The sequence below is a fragment of the Acyrthosiphon pisum genome, chromosome A2 (assembly GCF_005508785.2).
Source record: "Acyrthosiphon pisum isolate AL4f chromosome A2, pea_aphid_22Mar2018_4r6ur, whole genome shotgun sequence".
Lineage (NCBI taxonomy): Eukaryota > Metazoa > Arthropoda > Insecta > Hemiptera > Aphididae > Acyrthosiphon > Acyrthosiphon pisum.
The window spans coordinates 59,262,768-59,287,189 of record NC_042495.1 but is presented as its reverse complement, the minus strand read 5'-3'; the positions used below and the strand labels follow the sequence as shown (position 1 = coordinate 59,287,189).

At 37.8% G+C, this 24,422-nt stretch overlaps 1 protein-coding gene across 6 annotated transcripts in view; it reads right to left on the bottom strand.

The window, feature by feature from the left end:
• The window catches only part of LOC100159241 (paired box protein Pax-5), a 74,028-nt gene that overhangs the window by 24,996 nt on the left and 24,610 nt on the right, over positions 1–24,422 (bottom strand). For 5 of the 6 annotated variants that reach the window (XM_008185148.3, XM_008185146.3, XM_003244674.4 and 2 more), the window contains exon 4: positions 678–843. In XM_008185148.3, coding sequence (XP_008183370.1) covers positions 678–843 — 166 coding nt within the window. Of the gene's footprint in view, positions 1–677; positions 844–4,605; positions 5,011–24,422 lie in introns of those variants that run through there. The other variant, XM_001943385.5, reaches the window with a different exon arrangement.

The following is a 24,422-nucleotide window of genomic DNA, read 5'->3' as shown; positions in this document are numbered from 1 at the left end:
AAGAGTAGATCCATTATCTTGGTTCCGGTATACTATGGTAATTGTTTCATATATTGAATTGAACGTTACTAAAAAATATATATATGAATACCAGAGAAGAAAGGAAATTGTCCTTAGGATCATAAAAAGTCGGTGGTTGTTTATTTTAAAAGGCTTTTAATCTAGTGGTAAATATAATAATCCGCTTGTTCACGGAGCACGCAAGTTAGGACCATTTTAAATACAGCTGAGTAGCTGCAATGACTATAGATACTGATACACGAACATTATTCCGGAGCAATGAACCCTATAATATCGTGAATTTATTACCCTTGGTAAGTCGCAGCCCGCAGAACATTTTTTATCACCATAGATCTCGGAATAGTCGAATGATGGTACCAGTGGACAAATTTTATCCAGCTCGCAGACAAGAAAAAAAAGTAAAAACCAATAATATTATACATTTTAGCGTTATATAATAATATTATATATTTTATCATTTTTATTCATTGGTTTTTACTAACGTCCGCAATATTATTTTGGTGGTCCCCGAATAATTTCCAGATTCCCATTGTGGCCATTCAAAAATATTAATTGTTGACCTTTGGTGTAGATGCAGTTTAGTATAATACAGTTTAATCCATATGCGATTGGAAAAAATGAACTGTTTCCTATCGACTTGCAATAATTATTATTACCTGGACAAGATTTTCGAAACGCATCCGTGAGAAACTCTGAGCTGTCTGGATATGTCGCACGGTCGGGTCCCGTTGTGAGCCAGTTCGACTATCCTTTGCCTGACCAGGTCCGGTAACGGTCGGCCGTTTACGAATACTCCGCCAAGTTGATTTACACCACCGTGACCTGCGAACGACAATAAATAATAATCTGTTAGTGTGTACACGTTAAATAGCCTTGGCGAAGATATACAAAACAAAAGGATCGATTTCAAGCATTAAATATTATTATGTACCATAGCTATATATAGTATATAATATAAATATTATATATTATATCGTGGACAATAATATGCTTCGCGTATTTTATATACATAATATTATTGTACACGAGTACACGACGATTCGATCAATGCTTTATTCTTTTGTTCGTTCCGTCTTCGCGTATATATTTTACACAGGTTATTATCGGATACCGTGTTATATGTATAAATATATCATATATCATACAAAGCTACACCGCAAAACACGTCGAGTAAAAAAAATCGCCAAAAACCGATAATTATTACACATAATATTCGCCTAAGTATCATTATAATGCGCCGAACGATCGTCGCGTACATTATTGTTATTATCATATACCGCAATCACGTATTGTCCCGGTTTTTTATCCGCTAATATTATGATATATTATTATAATATTTGGTATACATATTCCGAATGTCCACTTCACACACATGATATTGTTGCTATAAGCTATAATAATAATACGATATACCTATATACGTGTGAGTGCAACACCGCGATATAATATTTGCGCGACCACGACGACGACGACGACGACGACGACGACATTATTTTTATGATGATCGATTTTCAGTTTACCGTCTTGTACAGGACAACAAATTTGGTGGTGTTTAATATTATATTTGATATACTTGCACACGATAAATTAATATAATAATCATTTAAAATAATACATAATATTATTATTGTACACTATTATTTACGGGTGCTATTTAGGCTCGTCGTTTTAATTAAAACATCTGGCCGTATTGTATAAGGGCGCGTGCGACGGTTTAATACAATCATTTTGTTTACAACGAGCACACACACAATATAATAATGAGTGGCGGTCGGAGGACGGTCCGAATCGGACGGTCGAAAAGTGTGAAAAGGTCCGGTTCGACTGACCAACAATATAATACCTCGTATATATACATAGTAATAATAATACGAATATCGTATGAAAAATCTATCGTGCTGGGTCGTTTGCACGTGTGTGGGTGTGTGTGTGTGTGGAAATTCATGTTTGTATATAATATAATAAATATGTGTGTTTGTGGGTGTGGTACGTGGCGTTTACGATTACAAACAAAACTACCCGCAGTCGTGTGCGCGCGTATCAGATGGTCTAACGAGATAATCTCGTTTGGGGCTTTGCGGGGGTCGGCCGACGAATTAAGCAGATTATCCTCGAGTACCGACGACGGGGTTAAGAGGGCGGTGGCTATTAAGGGTCGACATGTTGTGGCTCTCAAGTCTCCGCGCCGCCGTGAAAACAATAAACCTCCGCTAATTTATATTTATACGTGTAAATAATATACCTACTATGCGGCACCTCTACTATAATATATATTATACACAACGGTGCGCTTGTGTTCAGTGAAGAACCCTCGAAAGACGACATCGCGATAAATAATAACCGCGGGGTGGTACCGAACGACTTGTCTCTATAATAATATTATACTAAAACATATTATATCATAGGTAAATTATGATTTTACATTGGACGTAAAAATTATCCGAAACGCCGTATAGATTATAGAATATTAGAATACCGGGATAAGCGATAATTGATAAATGTATACAGTACAAGAATAGGAATAATATGGGGTACGTCGATATCGTATACCAACAATATATACTTTATATAGTACCTATATATATTAAGGTTTAATGTATATTATATATTTTTATTTACTTTTTAGGTACCGCCGCCGTCTAACGAAACTTTACATCGTTGCCATTTCGAGTCGCGTATACAATTCAATTTAAAAAAACAAAATAATAAAATACGTGTACTCCGGTGGTCGATATAGACGTAAAAAACACACTATGTAGTGTGCATTAAAAGATAAACTGCCCACATTGGATCGGTTTTTGTTGCGAAAACAATCAGTAACTTTTCCAACACGGAGATTGCAGTTTTATCCCTGTTAAGAGTGTTTGGCCCTTTGGGATTACTCGCCCTTGTTGCTTTTAATGAATCTACCCTACAGAATCGAGTGTCGATTAAAGGGCCACGCGCGCGCACACCACTCGACGTGTATGCAATGTATATATTGTCTGAAATATAATCATGATGATATCATTATCGATATTACAACGTATTACTTTACATACTTACTGGATTAGAAAAAATAAAGTATATTATGCCTAATGTTGGTTGTCTGAATTTTCTATATTTTGGATTTTCATATCGTTAAGTAGTACACTAATACGTAATGACTAATGAGTAATGATATACCTATGCCGTTTACTCTGAATTTTAAAAACTCTACAATTATAATATATGTTATTCAGAAAAGAATGATTCATCCGTTGTTTAATATATCATCAAAAAAGTAATTTTATTTTTATTTTTTAATTATAACTTGAGCCTGAACGATTTTAAAAGTTTTTTTAAAATTTAAATTTAAACGTATACTGGCATGATAAACACAAAAAAAGCGATGACCAACAAAAATAGCTTCAACTGCTGCAGTTGTCTCTATACAGCGGCAGTTTCGGCAATTTGTGGTTAATTAAATCTTTTATTTTTGAGATACAAAAGTGAATATTTGTCTGGTCTACAAGACAATCAAGAGCCGTTGTCGTCCACCCGAATGGACCGCGAAGAAATCTTAATTGGACGGTACCAAATATCGTGCCAGGAGAGTTGCATACGTTGTATTATTATTGTGCCAATCAAGCCCGAGCGTTTTTTTTTCCGGCTAATTGGTGCGCGTGTACCTACCTCTATGACAGAATTAAAACAAACATACAATAATATGTTGGGTAAGATATCATTATTGCCGTCTCCCCAGTTGATTGTCATTTTATTGCGTTCGGCTTTGACAACCTTTGCAGGGTATTATACACTAATATAGGTACTTGTAGTAAGTGCGCGAATGATCGCATGTTATGGCTAACCTGCACAACAACAATCGGTTAATCAAGCGGTGCTAAGTTTATTTGAGCTTAATAAAGCTATAATAAAACACCCGAACTAGCCAAATTAGCAAATGTAACACCATTATGTCATCGTAGTGGTCAAGATACGATTATATTATTATATCTTATAGTAATGCAATCGGGTACATCCATAGGCGTAATCTGGGGTAAATTATTGGGGGGGGGGGGGATCTGTGGTAAAACTAAAAATCTATAAGGCAAAATGGCGCTATTGGCCACTTAGTGAAATATTGAGTCCCCCTTCCCCCCAGATTACGCGTATCACTCGCATCATAACCACGGCATTGAGAAAATTACATTTTTCGTCGCCAAATATTTTAGGGCTTATACAAAGTCACTATAAGTCACTATATTATATGCGTGTGAAACTGTGAACTACAGAACAAGACGTTTGATACGTTATAGTGGTGACTATAGGCGAGTACTGTTGTACTGGAACACTGACTATACAGGAAAAACGTCTCCAATACGATGTACACGCGGTATAAATGGGCCTAAACATATTTACAATATATAGGTACCTACGCTCGGGATGAACCACTCAGATATACGGTTAAACACAACTTTACGAGTATTATAATATGTTAGATAGCTTTGCCAACGAAATAATAGACAACCTAGGTCCTACGAAATTGCGATATCGTCTATCGCCCGGTATACAGTCACTGCGAATTAAAAAAAACATTACACGTGAATTATGCACGGTACTCACACGTGTAATATTCCATCATGTTCTGGTTGTACCGGTACGCGGCCGTCGACAGGTCCATGGCCGGCCTGAGCGCGGAGAACAGTCCGATGTTGCAGGACGGGTCCAGTTTGGTGGCGGCCGCGCCGAGTTCACCGACAACGGAATCGCAGCCTAGCACCATGCCGGCACATAACACGCACGCGGTGAACACGAGTCGCGAGGGGGTGTATAATTTGACGGGGAGGGGGGAAGGAACCGTGTGACCGATGCGATGTGCGACGACGATGACGACGAGACGTAGAGGCGACGAGACCACGAGACGACGAGACGACGACGACGACGAGTACGACTAACAATGTGCGTGTGTGCGCGCGCGACGACGTGCACAATATGTGTATCCGCCGCCGCCGACGACCGGCCGGGGTGGCTTATGTGCGGCGGCGGCCGTGTCGTCGTCGTGGTGCCTATATGCCGCCGCCGATGGGCGGGACAAAGGGATTTTCGCGGTGGGGACGGCCCCCTCCCCAACGTCGCCTCCGCACACCACCGTCGTCTACATAAGCAGCGCGGAGTATGATTTTTCATCTTTTTCTCCTCTTGTTGTATAATATTATACTATTATCATGTTATTCTATTTATTATCTCTATCTCTTTTTGCATAGATTATACATGATACTATAATAATACACGATTGCCTGCACCACGGCCGGAGAGAGTCGGGGAAAAAATGAGATGGATACGCAAAAAAAAATAAAAAAATAATAATTTTTAGTTTTGACCGACGGATTTTTATCGAGTGCAAATTATAAAATTCTCGCATAAAGTAAAGGCTCTTTAATACCTGCTATATAATATCACCTGTAGTATAACCTGCACTAATAATAATGCCACTATCTATTTTGTTCGGGATGCTGCAGGTTAGTACGATAGTTGGTAAATGCTTGTTTCTTTACATAGTTTTTTTTTTATAATTTTCATCCCAGACGACCGCACGATTTCAATTTATACGATATCTTGTATCGCGAGTTCTAATCCTGCAGTTTACTCACTCAGCCTATGTGAAGTAGAACATTTTTTATTTATTCGCCGCGTCGAAGCGTGCCAAATTTGTGGGTTTCGTAAATATTTGAAATCGTCCCCGTTGGAGCCACCCCACGACGGTGCGCACTTTGATTTTTTTGGCCCCCGTCAAAAATCCTTTCTACCACCACCGTGTATCGCGAGAGAGACGTCGGGGTGGTGGTGGATGACGCATGTGCCGCGCGGAGTATCCTGTAGGACCCTTTGCCATTGGCCAATGGGCGGACCGGAAACCCGAAAACGCTTTACGTACGCTTTTTTCACCCTTCTCGATCTCCGCGAGCGTCCCCCCTCACCATTTCTCTCTCTCGCCCCCTCCACGACTTTTCCACTCTGTCGTACGCTTATATAGTGTATAATAAATACGTATACGCGTGGTGGTGGTGGGGCCGTAAATATTTAATAAGCGCCAAAAGTCGAAAAGCCAGCACAGAGCTTTTTGTGTTATTAAACCGCGCCCGCAAAAGCTTTACAGGCTACAAAACGTTTGTTTCCATCCCGCTCGTCCTTTGTGCCATGTAATGGTTCCTTTGGGGAATGCCAATCGAAATGCCACACATAAGGCAAAAAACCGTTTATATATATATATAGGTACGATACATACCACATACGTACCTATAATATATTATTATATGCGGACGTTATTTTTTTTCGAATTGAGGTTTGATATACAATATATTATTATGTACACGCTTACTTACTCGTATATAACTGTAGGACTTACATTTCAGTAAAAAAAAAAAATGTATTAACTATTAAAGTCTATAATATCTAGGTATTCGCCTTTTAATTTCTATGGACAACAATATTGACAGAAAAATAGAAATAATGATGCGAACGTATAAGAGCCGCGTACACCGGACGACCGCAGCTGCAGTAATTAAATGTTTAACTTAACGCCTCCTCCTGGCCCTCCGCAGTAGTGCTATACGACGTGTACGCACAATCGTCCGTGACGCCGAGCCGGCCGTCGGCGGGCGGCGTCAATCGTTTATCGGCCGCGTCTGCGTCGCGCGGCGTATATTACGTGATTTGCGTGTGGCGGCGACTGCCTTTTTGGCCACCGCTACCGCTCATCAAAAGACCCGTTAAACGACGTGTGACGTTCAAATCATTTTTTTCCCCTCTTCACATATGCATTTCATTTCGCCCACCCGCCCGCGCGCACGCACATGCACGCACGCACACGCACGCCACCGGCCGGTCTCACACGGCTGATCCCGACGCGAATTTGTCGCACGCTCGTGACGATTGTCACACGACGACACGTGAAAAACGCCACTTAACGTGTACGGCGTACACGCGCGCCGATGGTACCGTATGACGTGTGCGGTGCGCGGCGGTTAATGATGTGCAATGACGTGTGTGCCTATGTGTGTGGCTGCGCCGCGGTGTCCGTGTGGGTGGCCGACTCGATGACGGATTCGTCTGGGCGTACGCTGCTCGCGGTGGCGGTGTTCCCTGCGCCGATGATGGTCCGCTCGGCAGACTTACGCGATATAGTCGCCGGGTTAGGTTAAACGATAATATAATATTGTAATAAATCGTAATAATATTATTTATAGATGTCGCCCAAAGATATAAGAATATCATATTATATTACACTACTGAAATTGGCGATTTTGGCGCTTAATATTTATATAGTATGGATTTAGAAAATCATGTTAAAATATTATAAAAGTAAGAAACAGCGGAGACTGTGAGAGAGACCGAGGCAGAGCGGTGCGAATTCTGAACGCGGATGATCGATCTACCGGAACGGCTATCGTCGATGTTGGTGGTGTTAACTGCAGGTAGCCTTTTGACCAATGCTTAAATGCCACTGTGTTTGTGCCGGCTAAACAAATTATACCTTCTACGAACACTTTGAACGGAACCGTATTTTATATTAAACCTATAATATATGACGGGCGGTTAAAGTATATCGACGAGACGATTGTCGTGGTGCCGGAAAGTCATAAAAAAAAAAACTCGAAAACGTTACCTATACATTGAATAGAGAAGAATAAAATACAAAAATTCTTTACATTGTCGTCGTCGTCAACCACGTCCCTCGCAGTTTCAGACGCTGCACAAGTCGGCGGTATATAACACTATTATTATATTGTTGTGCGTGTGTCCCCCTCTCGACGGCGCGCACAATGCGGAGTTAATAAATTCGGGATTGTCACGGCTACCCTGCGTGGCTTGTGTGTATGCAGGAACAGGAGGTATATATGATATGTGTGACGGCAGCCGTGTACATATATAATAATAATATATATCCCTATCGATTAAACGCCAGGTTCGTTTACTCGAGAGAGAGAATGAGCGAGAGGGATGTGAGGAACTGCGAACGGGCGTGATCACACCAAGGGTGGGTGGGGGTTGGGGGGCACTTGATCGTAAAAGCCTGCAAAAGGTGTGTTGGCATGCAGGTAAATATAATAATAATAGCAGTGATGCAGCTGACAGCAACATAGCTACCGAAGAGGGATCCGACGAGCGTATACCTATGGGTATATTTATATATATATATTATATATGTATATAAGTGTGTTATGAACTACATATTATGTACAGTCGGATGTTTACCGAACGATTACCATTGATCCCGATGAAAAAAAATAATATTAAATGCAATATTGTTGTCCGTACATGACACGCTATAAGCAAACAAACTAGTTTGTCGAATTTCGTTTCGGGGTATATAATAAATATTATTTTTAATAATATCATGGTCCCATCGCCGTCTCGAATCTCTAAAAAATGTCTCTGTCCGATTTGGCACACATTTTATTGTATATAATATTCGAAGCGTATTGTTTTCGTGTACCTACCTACATAATATTATTGAATCGCACTTTTGCAACAACCGAATACTACGCAGTGCGTACCAATGTGTATCGCGTATAATGTATTGTATATATTATTACGTTATATATGCGGCTATAATACACGTACGATGTATACCTACGTGATTCTGAATTATATATCATGCCTAGGAAATCGAAGACTATACGAATATTATATGATTACACGTCGTATATAGCGTGCACCACTGGTCGTCGACGACACCTAGCGACGACGAAGGTTGCATCGCAGTTTCGATTTCAGTGCGGCTTGTGCCTTCGGGTGTGTCCGGGAATCACGAATATCTCACAGTGCTCTTGTCACACGAGTGCAATTGAATATGGCCAGTAGGTATCGATTACGCCGGTCGCCGACCACAATGGTCCGGTTCTCCGTTCGTATTTCCTCAGCTCGTTACATTCGTACTCACTACTCTCCAATTGTATACGAAGAAGACGTTATAATAATATAGACTCTGGTGGGAAATTCTCACGATTCCGAAGTTTGCTGGAATATTTCTTCGACTTCCCCTCGATATCGCCACCACACTATACGCGTAGGTATAATATTATTTTATTCGTATGTCCGAAGAAGCGCACGGCGAAGCCTTAAGATAATAATAATATATACATGAACACTGTCCCACACACACACACACACACACACACTGCAAACATAATATATGTATATTAATAAATCATATTTTTATATAATATAAGCTAAGAGTGGTCTAAGTTCTTATTTAGTCAGCGTTGTGAGAGCAACAGCATGACAGTCGGGGGGGGGGAGGAGGGGCCAAAGTGATGAATATCGCTTACGATAATCGCACTACGTTGATTTTTTTTTTATCACTTGTTATTATCAAGCTACCTACTTGCATTATGCGTTCATAATAATATATACAACATACACGTTATAATATAATTGTTGAAAGATTCATGCGCTCAACGACAACGATGTTATGAATGTTTTAGAACCTAACTTTGATAATAAATATTTCGCAACTCGTTTAATATGTTTTATAATGATATTCATTCGGTCGGGTACAAAAGTGCAAAACAAGTCTTTTATAGGATTCCATTAGAGACGTATGCATGCGGGGAAGGGGACCGTAGAAATTTCGTCGTTAAGGAAAAATTAATTCCAGGGTTTGTGAAAACGCTTTTTCTGCTTTGATCGAGGAGACGATGGGAAGGTTTATATGTTCAAAAGTGTATTGCGGTTGTGGGGGAGGGGAGTGGTGGTTTGTTAAGTTTTTTACACACACACATCATAAATATTCGTGTATATAAATAAACTGTTGATATACATCAAATTTGTGTATCCTGGATAGCGGTGTGAGTTTGGATAACTGGTGAGACGTCGGTGGTGGTGCGGTAGGAGGATCGAGCTTGTATTTTTGCCATTACCGTTTTATGATACCGTCGTCAAAGAGATGGAGAAAGAAACGGTGTATACGTTAGGCGGGGATGCGTATACGCGGGTTTGTAGAGATGTTGGTGAAGTGGGGATGCGGTAGACGGAAAGATAAAGGCTGTTGTGGGCGGAAAGCACTTAAAAAGCTCCCCGCATTGTTTATTATACACCCGGTTTCTCAAGATTGGATTATCCCTCGGAAAACGACCGCAGAAATAAATAATACCACGGAGGGCCGTTCACGGTCCGAGGATCAAGGATCGCACAAGCCCGCAATGCCGTTTGCAGATTATGGTCGCAACACTTTGAAACTTCACCGGCACGAGTGTACGACCTCCGCTACTCTCTTTTTCACTCTCTCATACACACACACAGACATTGGCCTTTGAAATATTCGACAAAAACGCGGGCTCACCGCGAATGATGTATAAATATATATATTATATATATTATGACTGCGTCAGAAAACTCAGTATAGTTCCTTTTATTTTTTGTATTTTTTTATTTTTCAAAAGTAATTTCAAGATGATTTGGGGGAAACAAAGACGGTTTGGACGAAATCGAATTTTCTTATTGGTTATCGTCGAATTTTATACTTTGATAAAAATTCTGAATTCATGGCTGGATGAATGAGTAAATTTCCCATTGTTTTCTTTTCGGACATCTTTATTTTATGATTAGTGATTACGTTCATTGCGATTCATCACTGTCAACAACGCCACGCCTTGGCCTTTGATTATTATTATTAAAAGAGCATCGTAAGTTGGATTTGACTCCGTCGGGGTTTTCTAATGAAACTGTCGTTGTCGCCATCGTCGTCGTAGTGCGCTAGGTCAAATTTGAATATAATTCGCGAGACCGGCGCGCAATCAATCACGACCCCCCGGGTAAGGGGTAGTCGACGGTCCGCGAAATTAAAAAAAAAAAACAGAAAATATAATACCTCTGTTGTATGGTAGTAGAAAACCGGATCGAGAATATATACGTGGTTGGCGGGTGGGGGTACACGGTCATATTTCACAGTTGCGTGCACATTGCGGGCCACGAGCTATAGCGAGAGATGAGAACGGAGTGCTGCTGAATTTATCATTTTCAAAATAATATGACGTGCCCGAAAATACGAAAACAAAAAAAAAAAATACTAACGAAATAAATATTTTATCCAAATTGAACCAACGAAATAATATTATTATGCAAGCCGAGATTAATCTGATTTATTTAATGTCTACAGAAACCATTTTTATTTTCACCCGAGATTTTATTCCTAATTTATAATTTTAAAACACAAGTTATTTATTTTTTTTATATAAATTGAAACAATACAGACAGATCACTATACTGTATTATATATTGATCATCATTAAAGTTGTCGCTCAATATTATTGATAATGTCTATTTTACTAATTACATTTTGGTATAATATAAATAAATTCAACAGCATCTTTTATCGATATTAATAACCAAGTTTTGATAAAGAATTGCCTGTTCGATAAAACAAATTAAAATCATTATTCTCTAAAGTAATATTTCAATTTTGTTAGTAGATAGGTATATGGTATATACCAGGGGTGGCCAGCGAGAAGAGACTCGCGAGCCACCAAATATATTAATAAAAATTGAAGAGCCAAGATGTAAAAAAAAAAGGTCACATTATTATATATTATATGATCTTTTTTTTTTTACATCTTGGCTCTTACGTTAATTTACGTCTAATGTTACGTTAAGATGCGAGCCGCTAAAGTCTATAGCTGCATACGGCTAGCGAGCCGCGGTTTGACCACCCCTGGTATATACTATAAAATTATAATATGTGTAGTATTTATTATGATATAATAATAAACATTTACAATGGTCATACATTTATCATAAGTATTTAGTATTCATTATTAATAAATACCATGTTTTGTAATAAATGTTTCAGAGAGAGTATATATTACATAGGTACATTAATGATAAATACAATTATTTTGACATTTATTAATTATTGTTGACGGTCATAGTATAATTTTAGCGCATTTTAACAATGAAATAACTTGTTATTTTTATAGTAATGTATAATACATATATTTAAATTATAGTAATAATATTGTTATAGGAACTATAAAATTATTGAATATAAATCCAAACCCTTGCGTTGATTTATACATGCTTTCAGAATTCAGATTTAACACAACACCACATCCAACGATAAAAATCATGTATAATAATAAATCCATCATTAAACTTCATAGACAATAGTGTCACTAATGACTAATTTTTCAAGTCTTAGTGGCTTTTAAATAAAAACAACAAACAATATGCTTATTTAATTATTTAGAAAAAAATTTGTTGAAGGCATTTTTTTGATTTTTAAAATATTATGTATCACAATAAGGATATTTTATGATGTTTTTATTACCTGATATTTTAAAAATAAAAATAAAATCCGTATTTCTTTAAGTTATTTCAAATTATTTTTTTTATAAAATAGTAGATACTTAAATAAAATTGATTTAAAAATATTTGTGTATTATAGTCTTTGAACTATAGTTTATATTTATATTACTTAAAAAATTAAATATTAATTATATAACCACGATAACCAAAATAGGTAGATACTATTTGCTGTATTATAACAAAATGTAGGACCGATTATACCTAATATTTGAAGTAAGTTCAATAATTAAAGTGTTTTTACTTAAGTTATTGGTTTTTTACCAGAATTTGTTTTTAAAATATTTTATTCAAGTAAATAATTTTTGAACGCTAATATATAGATACTAAATTGTGCAGAAAGGTACTTACAAAGCGTAAGCCTATTTATTATCAAAATAAATAGATCCTTTAATCCTTAAAATTAAACTTGATGATTATTTTGCTGTTTACTAGTTTATAATATAAATATTGTAAATTTAAAAACTCCAGCTGTATCCATTGGCCGTAGGAAACCGAAACTAATAGGATAATCTCATACATGCGCCTGACCGGTTCTAGGATACAAAAATATGTCATCCCTGTCAGTGTTGTAAGCAAATAGCGTTTGTTTAGGCGAAACAGTGTACTACTTTGGTTCAATCATAACCGAGACGGTGGCTGTCGCGTACGTGTGTGAAACGTTCAAACAAATTAATTGGTTTCCTTTGTTATTATATTTTAATAAAATATTGTTGTAAAGGTTATTTAAAATTTTATTTCTAGCGTTTTAAAAAAAAAAAAAATAATAATATTGACGACATTCCACCAGCACCCTACGCCACATCGCCCCGCCTCTGTTTTCAAATGTATTTATACGCACCCCTTCTCATACACTACTTCTAGATATTTATTGCACCATTACGGAAAGTTCGTTTTCTCTCAGTTATTTTTCCTCGGCTTTTGTTATGGCCTAAAGACATAACGCACGCACCTTTTTCTTTTATTTTCTCAGTTGCTTTTTCTCTTATGTTTTTTTCCTTCACTCCCCCGGTGTAATTTGCCAAAGTGGAAAAGCTTTGAGATGGTTACAAATCGATTTGCGGGAAAATGCGAAAGATGCATTTTTCTCGTTTCTATAATCTCACTTTTTATTTTAATAAATTCAGAATCACTCTTAGATTGGCGAACGTGAAAAGAAACCACATATACCTAAATCGTGTATTATACTCTCTACGGAATTACAAAAATGTAACAAAAAAAAAAAAATACAAAAAACTTTATTCCCATCACGAGGTAATAACACCTTTGAATATTAGCCATGAGATGTTTTGTATATTAATAATACTACTACTACTAATAATAATAATATAAATCACTATTACACTTTACCCTTTATACACCACCTGAGTGTGACCAATTGGTCGAACTAGAAACAATCAATAATTGTGATAAATTTTGGATAATTTGGAACTCCCACACTGGCGGATTGTATAGGTGTCACGGAACGTTACGCGTTGTGTATTGAAAAAACGACGATTTCAGTACCAAAACAATATAATATAATAACAAAAACATCGATCGATTCTTGATATTTTTTCTCTTTCCATTAGGTGCATTTTTTATTATTATTATTCTGCTACTGTCGCATAGATGTATGTAGCTACATTCCACTGTACTACGTGACTCGTTTGCGTTGGAAATTGATTAATATCGCTGATTTGGAAAAAACGAAGGGTCAGCAATAGCACATGTCCTCTGGTAATTCACTAAAAGCAATAATTTCCAAAGAAAAAGGTACTTGAGTCGTTGCGCAACATAGAACAATTTTATTCGAAAAAAGTAAGTAAATAAAACAAAACAACAAGTCGAAGAATCAAAATTAAATACACTTTCACGTCTATTCAAAATATATTCTGATTAGAATCATATTACAGCCTTACAAAATAATAAACTTTCGTTATCGTGACAAATAAAATATGATAATAGGTACAAGATAATTACTGCAGACACTGGATGCTCGTATCTTTACTGAATATAGACGTGGGTGTTTTCATGTTATTACATTGAAAAGTAACAAATAATAAATCATCACTTGACCGAGCAATTGGTTTTATTTAAAAATATTTTAAGAATTACAGTTGACGTAATTTATTCTTACGTTAAGACAAAATATTGAATAAACCAAAAAACAAAAATTCCTTAAAATAGGAAAACATATTATAATACTATAATTATACTATTACTAATTACAACCACGATCTTTTTATGGACCACAATATTTTTTTTGATAATTCTTTAAAATAAAAATAAATAAACGTTTACAGAATATTACAATAATAAAATATATTTTCATTGTAAAACCAATACGTAGAAATGTCGGTAAAAGTTAAATCCCTTTTCGTACATAATAATATTATGTAATATGTAGTATTATAATTTATACTCGTGCAGTCGTCTTGTACAATTGTACGTGGGCACGGGGAAACAATCGTATCGTATACGCTATTGATTCGGCTTTTGTATTTTATGATTTTCGTTTGCCTATGTATTCGGTAGAACGAATAACAGTGTATAAAAGAGAAAACATTACGGAATAATAATGCGCGCGTCCTATTATAATAATATAATATAATATAGCTACCGACTTTATTATAACACGTCCATTTACTCTCAGTCTTGTCGCCGCCGCAAAAACGGGTAATGATAATTGATTGCGGGGCAATTTTCGGGTAATCCGTAAAAGATGAGAACACGGCAGTAGAAGAACCGGTGGTAGTGGCAGATGAGGTGGCTGGACGGGGGAGGACCCCGTTTTATTTTTCATTATTTCGTGTGAGGTCTTTATTGCGCCGGCTGATCGTTTTGTAATGGGCCTCCAAAAACACGGCGGTCACGACTGTCGGCAGCGGTGACGACACGGTTTTCTCTTCTATTCTGCCCCGAAGCACGCGAATCGCGTAGACAAATCGACATTTCATACACCGCATATGCGCATAATTATATCTATATACATATTATGCCTAAGCGCAGGGACCCGATATATTATAGGACCCGCGGTCGTGGTGTTTAGCGGGAAGGAACGTCTTCATCGGTAACGTCTATATCAGAATCGTGGGAATTAAAAGAGATTTAGAGATATATAATAATATATATCCGAAATGAAAATATAATAATAATAATAATAATAATAATAGTAATATTATTGTCATCACGGATTCCGACACAATGATGGCTTTAACTCGGTTCGATGTGATTATAATGTAGACTATGCAGCTTAAAACTGAAAACGAACCAACAATATTGGGAAAACTTGGAGTCGATTTGTTAAAATTAATATACCTATTATGTCGAATAAGAATTTAAATAATACCTTTATTTATTGGAATATCATCACTTGTCACATAAATTAATTTATATTTATCGTGCATAATATGCCTACATACTGCCCACATAAAATATTATTTTAGCTGTGAGAAAACTGGGATTTTATTTTTCAATGTTATATTATTATGTAGCGGTTATGTTGAAGAGTTTCATTATAAAAAAGTTATTGAAAAGTGTGACCGAAAACGTTCTATTTTATAAGTACTACCTTCACATTCCAAGATCACCTCCGTGGTTGGGTGTCGTTTCCTTTTTTTTCCTGTACAGTTGGTATAGGTACCCGTTTCCTGTCTTGTGTATTACACGCGTATATACATCGAATAATGTAAAACAAAACAAACACTATTTCATTGTTACTTTTATACTTAGTATAGGTATATTTTTCTTTGTGCGAGTGTGTGTGATACAAAAAAAGGTTTATTTTTTTGTCCAGACTACCGCTGCCGCGGAGGAGCAATTGCCGCCGCCGCGATGTGCGACTGCGGTCAGAACGCTGCGTACGCGATAATCACGGCCACTTCCGTTTCATCCCACCCAGTCAATGAACATTCCTCCGATGAACCGATCATCAATCAACTCGTACACCTTCCTAATGGTTTTCGACTATATTATTCGTTGGCTTTATTTTTCATTCCGCGCCCAGTACCGCACAAGTATCGTGCGTGTGTTTATTTTTTACGTTATGTTAACTGTGCGTTGCTTATATTATATTGACTATATTGTGCACCTACCTATTAGGTACTATTATAAATATAATATACGCGATATTTATTATTCATTGTAGTTCATTGTTTAAAATGTTATTCAACTGCAATAGTAATTAGAAGTGCATAAAGAAGATACGTTGAGCTAATGAAACATTTAAGCTTTTAATTTTCGCAATCACTGAATACCAAAATCATTCAATTTATGTTAGTTTAAAGCAATATACAATATTTTTTGAAAATTTGTTGTTACATGGGTACTATAATACTCGTATAAATATGATCACATTTTATCAACGTTCTAATTCGAGTTTCGTTATCCGTATCGATGATGATTATAATATTATGTGTTATTCTATTACAATATACACATTCAATAAATCATCGTTATAATAATAATGTGTAATAAAATATCGTTCTTTTGTGTCTGCGGTATATTCACTATGCTATCTAATCGACTAGTCCATCTCGTCGGCGAATCTTTTTTGTAGGAAGCCGCGTACTGTAATCGGTTCGTCACAGTGTAGGGCGTGTAGAGAGCCATCGCCAGTGGATGTGGAATAGGGCCGTAGTGGAAACGGGTGTGGGGTGGATAGGAGGGAGGAGGTATTCACTCTGGTTACATTTTTAACAGGTAACAATGGGATACAAGATGATTGCATATCGGAAACCCCACCCTAATTAGTGACGTCATTTCCGGGCTTAGAATCCACAGACATTTAACATAATTTGAATCCCCTCTACTATTTTCCGATTTTGCGTGTAGACGATTTATTCGCTTTTTATGTGTGGCGCACATTTGACATGGTCCCACGGTCAAATGAATTTCGCTTTCGAGACCACATACAAGGCGTAAAATCATTGTTTTTCATATCGATAGCAAAAGCGATAGACTTAAACGATAGTGAATTTTGTTGGGCAGTTTGTTATATAAAACACATTTTTAATGTTAATCACAATGTCACAACTCACAACGGACAATTTTTTATCCACATATAATCACTAAATTGATTATCGAGTTTTAAAAACTATTTAGTTCAGTTAAATTTCTTCACAGTTACGGCCGGTAGTTTTCGTCATTCGATGCGACTTCGAAAATGCAGTGTTTGATGTGTTTCACATGGGACGCGTATCAATTCGCAGAATTTATAACCTCGAGTCGACTGATGTCAAGGACAATGTTATACTTACAAGTCGAAGAGGGTCGGATGGGAATCGCTCCCATTGCTACAGAACGTGGAAACCTATTGTTTTTACCACACATATAGTATCAAGGTTATGATGCAACTCCTCACAATATTTATACATAATATAAATGTATTCATATTTTTTATGATGTCAGTCTAAAATTTTTGTGGTATTTTTCGAAACTTGGTTATGTTTTTAACACCGACTTCTCGCTCATTACAGCGTCCGGTCGATCCAAGGTTACCAGCAGAGTCCTTCCACAATGAACTGCTGTCGGTCATCGGTTTTATAATCTGCCACTATACCCAGTCACCACAAATAATACAGATAGTTTCTTCGGTTTTTGTTCGCTGCTGTTTTTATTTTATTATATTCTTTGGCGTCTATTATACTCTATTATGTCTCGTCAGTCGTCGGTGACAATCATCAATATCGTAAATCAAATACCAATAGTCAATTAAACTGGTGATATACTCAGCTAGCAAACATGCAAGTACGCGTATACCAACACGTTTAATTATTATTATTATTATTTTTTTAATTTATGCATAATATGAGATTCATAAATGTTTTGAACTTAATACTGTCACAGTTAGTCGAGTTTGATATGGGAGGAAAATATAAAAACAAAACCGCAGACATATTATGACGACGACGATTCAGTTACCGAACCGGTATTATTCTGTTTAGGAGGCAGTGTAGCAGTTAATGGTCCGCGGCTGAGACCTTGCCCGAAGCTATTTCACACTACGCGACGACGACGGTAGCATCAGACACCCATGAATGGGATGTTTGTACACATCATATATAGCAAACACCGGGAGCAGCTTCTGGTAAATGAAGAAGAAGAGAAAAAACGTATGAATGGATCGAACCGGGAACCATGCGTGACCGCCGACCGTTGCTAATCACCACAATGTTCGGTCAGCTGATCAATATGATCTCCTGGCTCCACAATGTCTGCCATCGTTCATGGTTCATCTATCTTGTGGGAAAACTTATTAAAATTATCAACATACTGGTAACGTTTTCAAAAATTTGTCACAGTTCTCGTGGAACACCAAACATATTGCAGGGCGTCATACGTTTCCTTCAAAAATCAATAAATTTCCTAGAAGGGGTCAAATCATTGTCAAATAATATTAAAATATAGGTAGGTACCATAAATCGTTGACGGATATGTTAATTGTGATCGACTATATTCTTCAATTAAAGAAAATATGTAAAACCGATTTTTTTCTTTATCTAAAGCTGCTGTACATAGACAGTAATTCGTTTGCTATTTTAAAATTGTTTTTTCAAAACAACAATTATATATATATATATATATATACGAAACACTGGGTGGATATACACGCGTTGTCGGCTCGGACACATTAAACGTCGGTATAAAACTCAATGAACGACGGTGGTGGCGGCTGCACTATAGAAGCATTGTAGATGAATTCGTGCCGCATGGTTCATTAGATATGCCCCACATTGATCATGCTGACTGGCAGGTTCACAGCAGCCACCACCGCTACCGCCGCCACCGACACCGTCCGACGACGGGGACGTGCGCTCACGGACAAGACACGTATCGTCGTCGCGGTCCTTGGCCGGTGAAGGGGTGGAGGGAACTAGACATTTTTATGCGTTTTTAGCCAGGCGATACCGCCGGGGACACATATTATATGTATATTGTTATTATTATATAGTTGGTGTACGAACTTCACGTGCGTGTCAGTAGGTACATAATATTATTATAATATAATACTTACTACATAATATATACATATAGGTAATTTGAAAAAAACATTGCAATTCTCGACGTCTCTGCGTGTATGTATAATAATGTTCTCCGACGGTCGTTTTCAATGAATTTTCTCCCGCGTTTTCACCGAGATTTATCGAGCTTTTCGGACACACGAACACAATTTCGTTATTATTTCCAATGAGCACCTGAGCAAACGTCCGCAAAGAGGATATGGTCAATTTCCGCAGTACATCGCATCGATCACGCGATACACTGGCAGCAAGTTTTTCACTTTTTTCACTTGTTTTGCATTTGACTTGGTAGACGCGCATTGTATATGTTGTACGTGTTTAGGCGTGGGAGTTCTTCTCGAATCATCGGTGACGATGGTCGGCGCGTAAACATGGCGATGCGAACGCTATAAAATCGGTTTTATTATAATTTTTTTTTTTCACAGACACACACACCATCACTATTTTTCTTCTACAATTCACGTTTACCGAAAGCCGTTTTTGGACAGTCGTTCCCTTTTCAACGTGATATTTTTAATCATAATAGTAGTAGTATGGGAACGGCCTTGAACACGGTTTCATTGTGTAACCGCACCGACTTAACTGGTCTGACATCCTTTACCGCTTGTCTACTCACACACAAACACACACTCACACGCAGGCACGCACACGCACGCGGGTGCAAGCCTAGCTGAGTTGAACGATAAGCTTCTTATTATTACATAATACACATATATGTATGCGAGACTCAAAAATCAGGTATACATCCGTCTTTTGCTGGTGGTCGTCTTAATGCCATCGCGGTGTCATTTCAATCCGTATAATACCTATATATACATGCAAAATCATCACGGTAGTGCAGGCCGCACGCTTTACGTTTCGGCGCGAGATCCAATCGAGTAGGCTGCTCTTTGACCCATATCCAAGTTTGGTCTACTTGTTCTGCTGGAACGCTCTGATGCGCACGAGTAAAGAGCAAAAACCGTCTTGCTCGACGTACCGACGACGCAGCATTAGTAAGAGGGGGGGGTAGGGGTGGACTTCACTCATTCATACCGACAGTCAGCTGTGTATGTGTGTGTGTGTGTGTGTGTGTGTGTGTTTTGGGCGCGCGATTTCGCTTTCAGTCTGACCAGAGGCGATCGATGACGGCGGTCGGAATGACCCCAACTCGCGACGACGACGCGCTTGGCCAGCCGTCCATGGTGTAGCGCATAAATGCACACGAAAACGCGTCATCGGACACCGTTTCAGTTGTTTTGCCGGTGTGTCATTCGCGCGGGGTATAACGGCGGCCAATATCAAGGACGTCGCCGAATGTGTATCAATGGGCTAAAGTGGAAAATCTGACCCAAGACGAGATTGACCGAAGGTCTGGTGACGTGATGGGGTATAGTCAAGGTATACATCATAGATTTCGTTAGATCTACATAATATGTTTACTTATATATAATGTTGTTTATCTTTTATTAACTGCAGGTGTATACCGCTGCAGTGGGCCGGCATGGCGTTATCGTGCGACATCTAAACGTGTGTAAACAGCATTGCACCGCCACGACGGTATTCTGCGTACACTGCAGCACAGACGGGCTGTGCGATTTGGTGGAAACTCGTGCGATCGTATCTTTGGGCAGTAGTGGTCGGTGCAGTCGGCGTGTGTCTTTCACTCGCTCAAAGCACGGGGCCCATAGGCAGGATATTGCACATACGAACAATAATTATTTATGGTGTCGTTTGTGCCGGTGTTTTTACGCCGGCAATCGGCGGCGTGCGCACAATAGCCTACTTATATTATAATATGCGTGCGCGTGTGTGTTGTAGAGGTGCGGGTTAAATTACGTCCACTCGGATGAGAGTGAAAGAAAATAAAATAAAATAGATAAAACATCGACGCCGATATATAGTGAACGGATTATAGTAGTTATTGGTATATAGAGACGAGAATATTATTTGAATATAAAACGCGTTTCCCGGTCCGCATAAGACACACGATTTATACCTATATAATGACGTATTGTATAATCGTGTCTATATGGCAGTGTTCGAAATCCGTGAAACGTTTGCGGATTTGCAGAGTCTATCGCGCTCTATTATCGCGAACCGACAGTGGACACTGCGCGTTTGTAGTATCGTCGTATATCCGTTTGGGATTGGATCCCCTCGGCGGGGAAAACTTACATTATTATTCATTACTCCTTTGTAACTACACATATATTATATAGTGTGTACGATGCATGGTGTGTTACGTGTAATTCGGTTTTTTTTTTTTTAACATTCTGTCTTAATAAGTAGAGAAATCCAAAGATTTCCTCGCGACTCTATCACGATTCTCAACCCGTTCTTAATTGGATCTTGTCGTCTGGAATACTTTATATTAATATTATTATACATAAACAAACTGTTATATATCGCGGTGGCCGGTGGCAGTGCGGCATAACAACAATGATTATTCTATATTAAAATATAAAATTCTTTTGTGGGATGAATACTTTATTTACATCTTAATATTTTTTCTATGTCGATATATTGTTGTTTTCGATGACGGTGTGCGGTGGTTGTAAAAATAATAAGAAAATTAGACACGGAAAGTCAAACGTTTTTTTTCTTCGTATAGTTTTGCCCAAACGATACATATATATTACGATAAACTATATGTTTTTCTTTTCTTTTTGTCAAATAAATTCAAAAACAGCCGATATGTATGCCAACATGCAACAGATATTGCGTACATACGTAGTATTATTACATAGTACCTATATAAACTATTCCTATACCTATTTTCATATATATGCTATAATATAAATACAGAAAACAGTTAAAATAATCTTTTATACACATGAATTGCACGTATATCATATATTGGAGTGAGGACGACTAATCAGTATAGGTACCTAGGTAAATAATAAGATTTTTAAAAAAGTAAGTACATATGATTAAACATAAAATATTTTCTTTGCACTGTCGGAGGATATTGTGCTTCAAAATTAACGAAATATTCTTCGAGTCTTTTTGGAAACTAATAACATAATATTTGCGTACGCGTAATATAACAATTTTCGGTCTTCAATGTATTCTCTGCAGACGTCGACGAATCGAAAATCTTCGCGATCGGCCGGCAGATTTATCGTTTATTATTGCGACGGCTACTTTCGACCGACCGATTTCCCACAAGGCAGCACCGTTACACGAGCCTCGCGCGCGCTCAAAAGTCGTGCACCCTCCGTACACGCCTGTCGTCGAACATCGTCGGTCCGTATAGCTCGGCAACAAAATAATAATAATAATAATAATATTATATATACCTGTAAGGTAAACACGAGGCTGCCGAGACGTGTTTATATATATATATATATAGGTATATAATAATAATAATAATAATAATAACATTATATACACCCGGACCCATCGCCGCCGAGTCCCGCTGAAGAATATTTTATATAATATTGTATCCCGGCCGGGCAATTTGTTGTTGCCCGTTGCGCGGGCGTGGCCCACTGTCGAGGTGTGAAAGCCGGTACATAAGCGTTAGTTTTTTTTAAGTTTTTTTTTTTTAATAGCGCTATATAGCTGTTTGTGTGCGTCGTTATCTGCATGAGTTATAAGGTCGTGAGTGTTTTGAATTTTTTTTTATCGCCGTGTTTTTTCCTCGTACACACACGCGCGCGCGCGCCCGTACTCTCCTGTACGGCCATACACAACACCTTCGGGGATATCGGATAGTGAGTATACGCATATATATTTATAATATATATTTTATAGTGAGCTTATAGGTGATCGAGAGAGGCGGCGGCGGCGGTGGCTTACTGTATATATATTATAATATATTGTCGGCGCGCTGGTAATAAAACCGCAAATCGGTCTCGTGCATCGACCGTACATTATATGTATTGTAGGCATACCTGTATAATACTAGCTACATAATGTGCATGCGCGTATTATATACGATTTGTTGGCTCCGAATCGTCCGCTAATAATAATTATGTGCGTATTTAATACGCGCGTATCGTGCGTCTCAATCGCTCGTTTTGGCATCGTGATTTTGTGATTTGTTTGGTTATTTTCTTTCCAAATGTGACTTTCGTATTGATGTAATATATAAATATACTTAATACATAATAATAATATGTACCCTGTATTATAGGTACTCTTAGGATATTTCGTACTATGTACACACCAAATATACTAAAACTGATGGCACATCTGCTTTTTTAGTGGCGTCGTCGCATGCGTATATATGATAGCGGTATATCGACTACGGTATACCTAACCTTTCCTATATACATGCATCATTATATTATAATTAGGTGTATCAAAATATTATAACGAATATTATATTATTATAATTGTACAACCAGTCGAAACGATTACATTCGCGGATATAAGATAAATTAATCATATAGCCACATAAAGGTACCTACTATATATTATCGACGTGGTATACAACTTGTACTTCAAGATTATGACGTAGGTACTTATATACGAATCATAACACTCGAAACGCATTCGTACATAACATTGGTACCAATACGACTGTAGAATATATTATAATACGCGTATACACACATACGAGGGATTGGTCGTATACATTCGTACCTACTATATATTATTATACATCATTATCGTATCATCTACCTACTAACTGCGATCGTTTGAAAAATATCGTATCCGCGCATCGTTAAACGGCTAGTGCTTATTGTTTATCATTTCGATGGAAGTATAGGGAGAGAGAGAAAAATGTTTAGACTACAAATTCGTGCCCTTTCACCTATTTCGCATTTATGCGTTATTATATTGTGCGCATACGTCGTATATATTATAATATACGCGTATAGAGGTACCGGTCGCGTATACACATAAATGTTGTTATGATATTATATGTGCTACACATAAAACGACGCGCGCGCCCGAGAGATACGATCGACCAGAGTCGAACACGATTCTCGACGGCGGCGGCAGACGTGCGGCCCCCGCGAGAGTTCGACCGTCCCAACCGACCGATACGCGTTTAATTTATCGGGTCCGTATTTTAATAATCTCTCTCATGTGTGTGTGTGTGAGATGCGCAGTAGAACAGGCGCGCAGATCCGATACTGA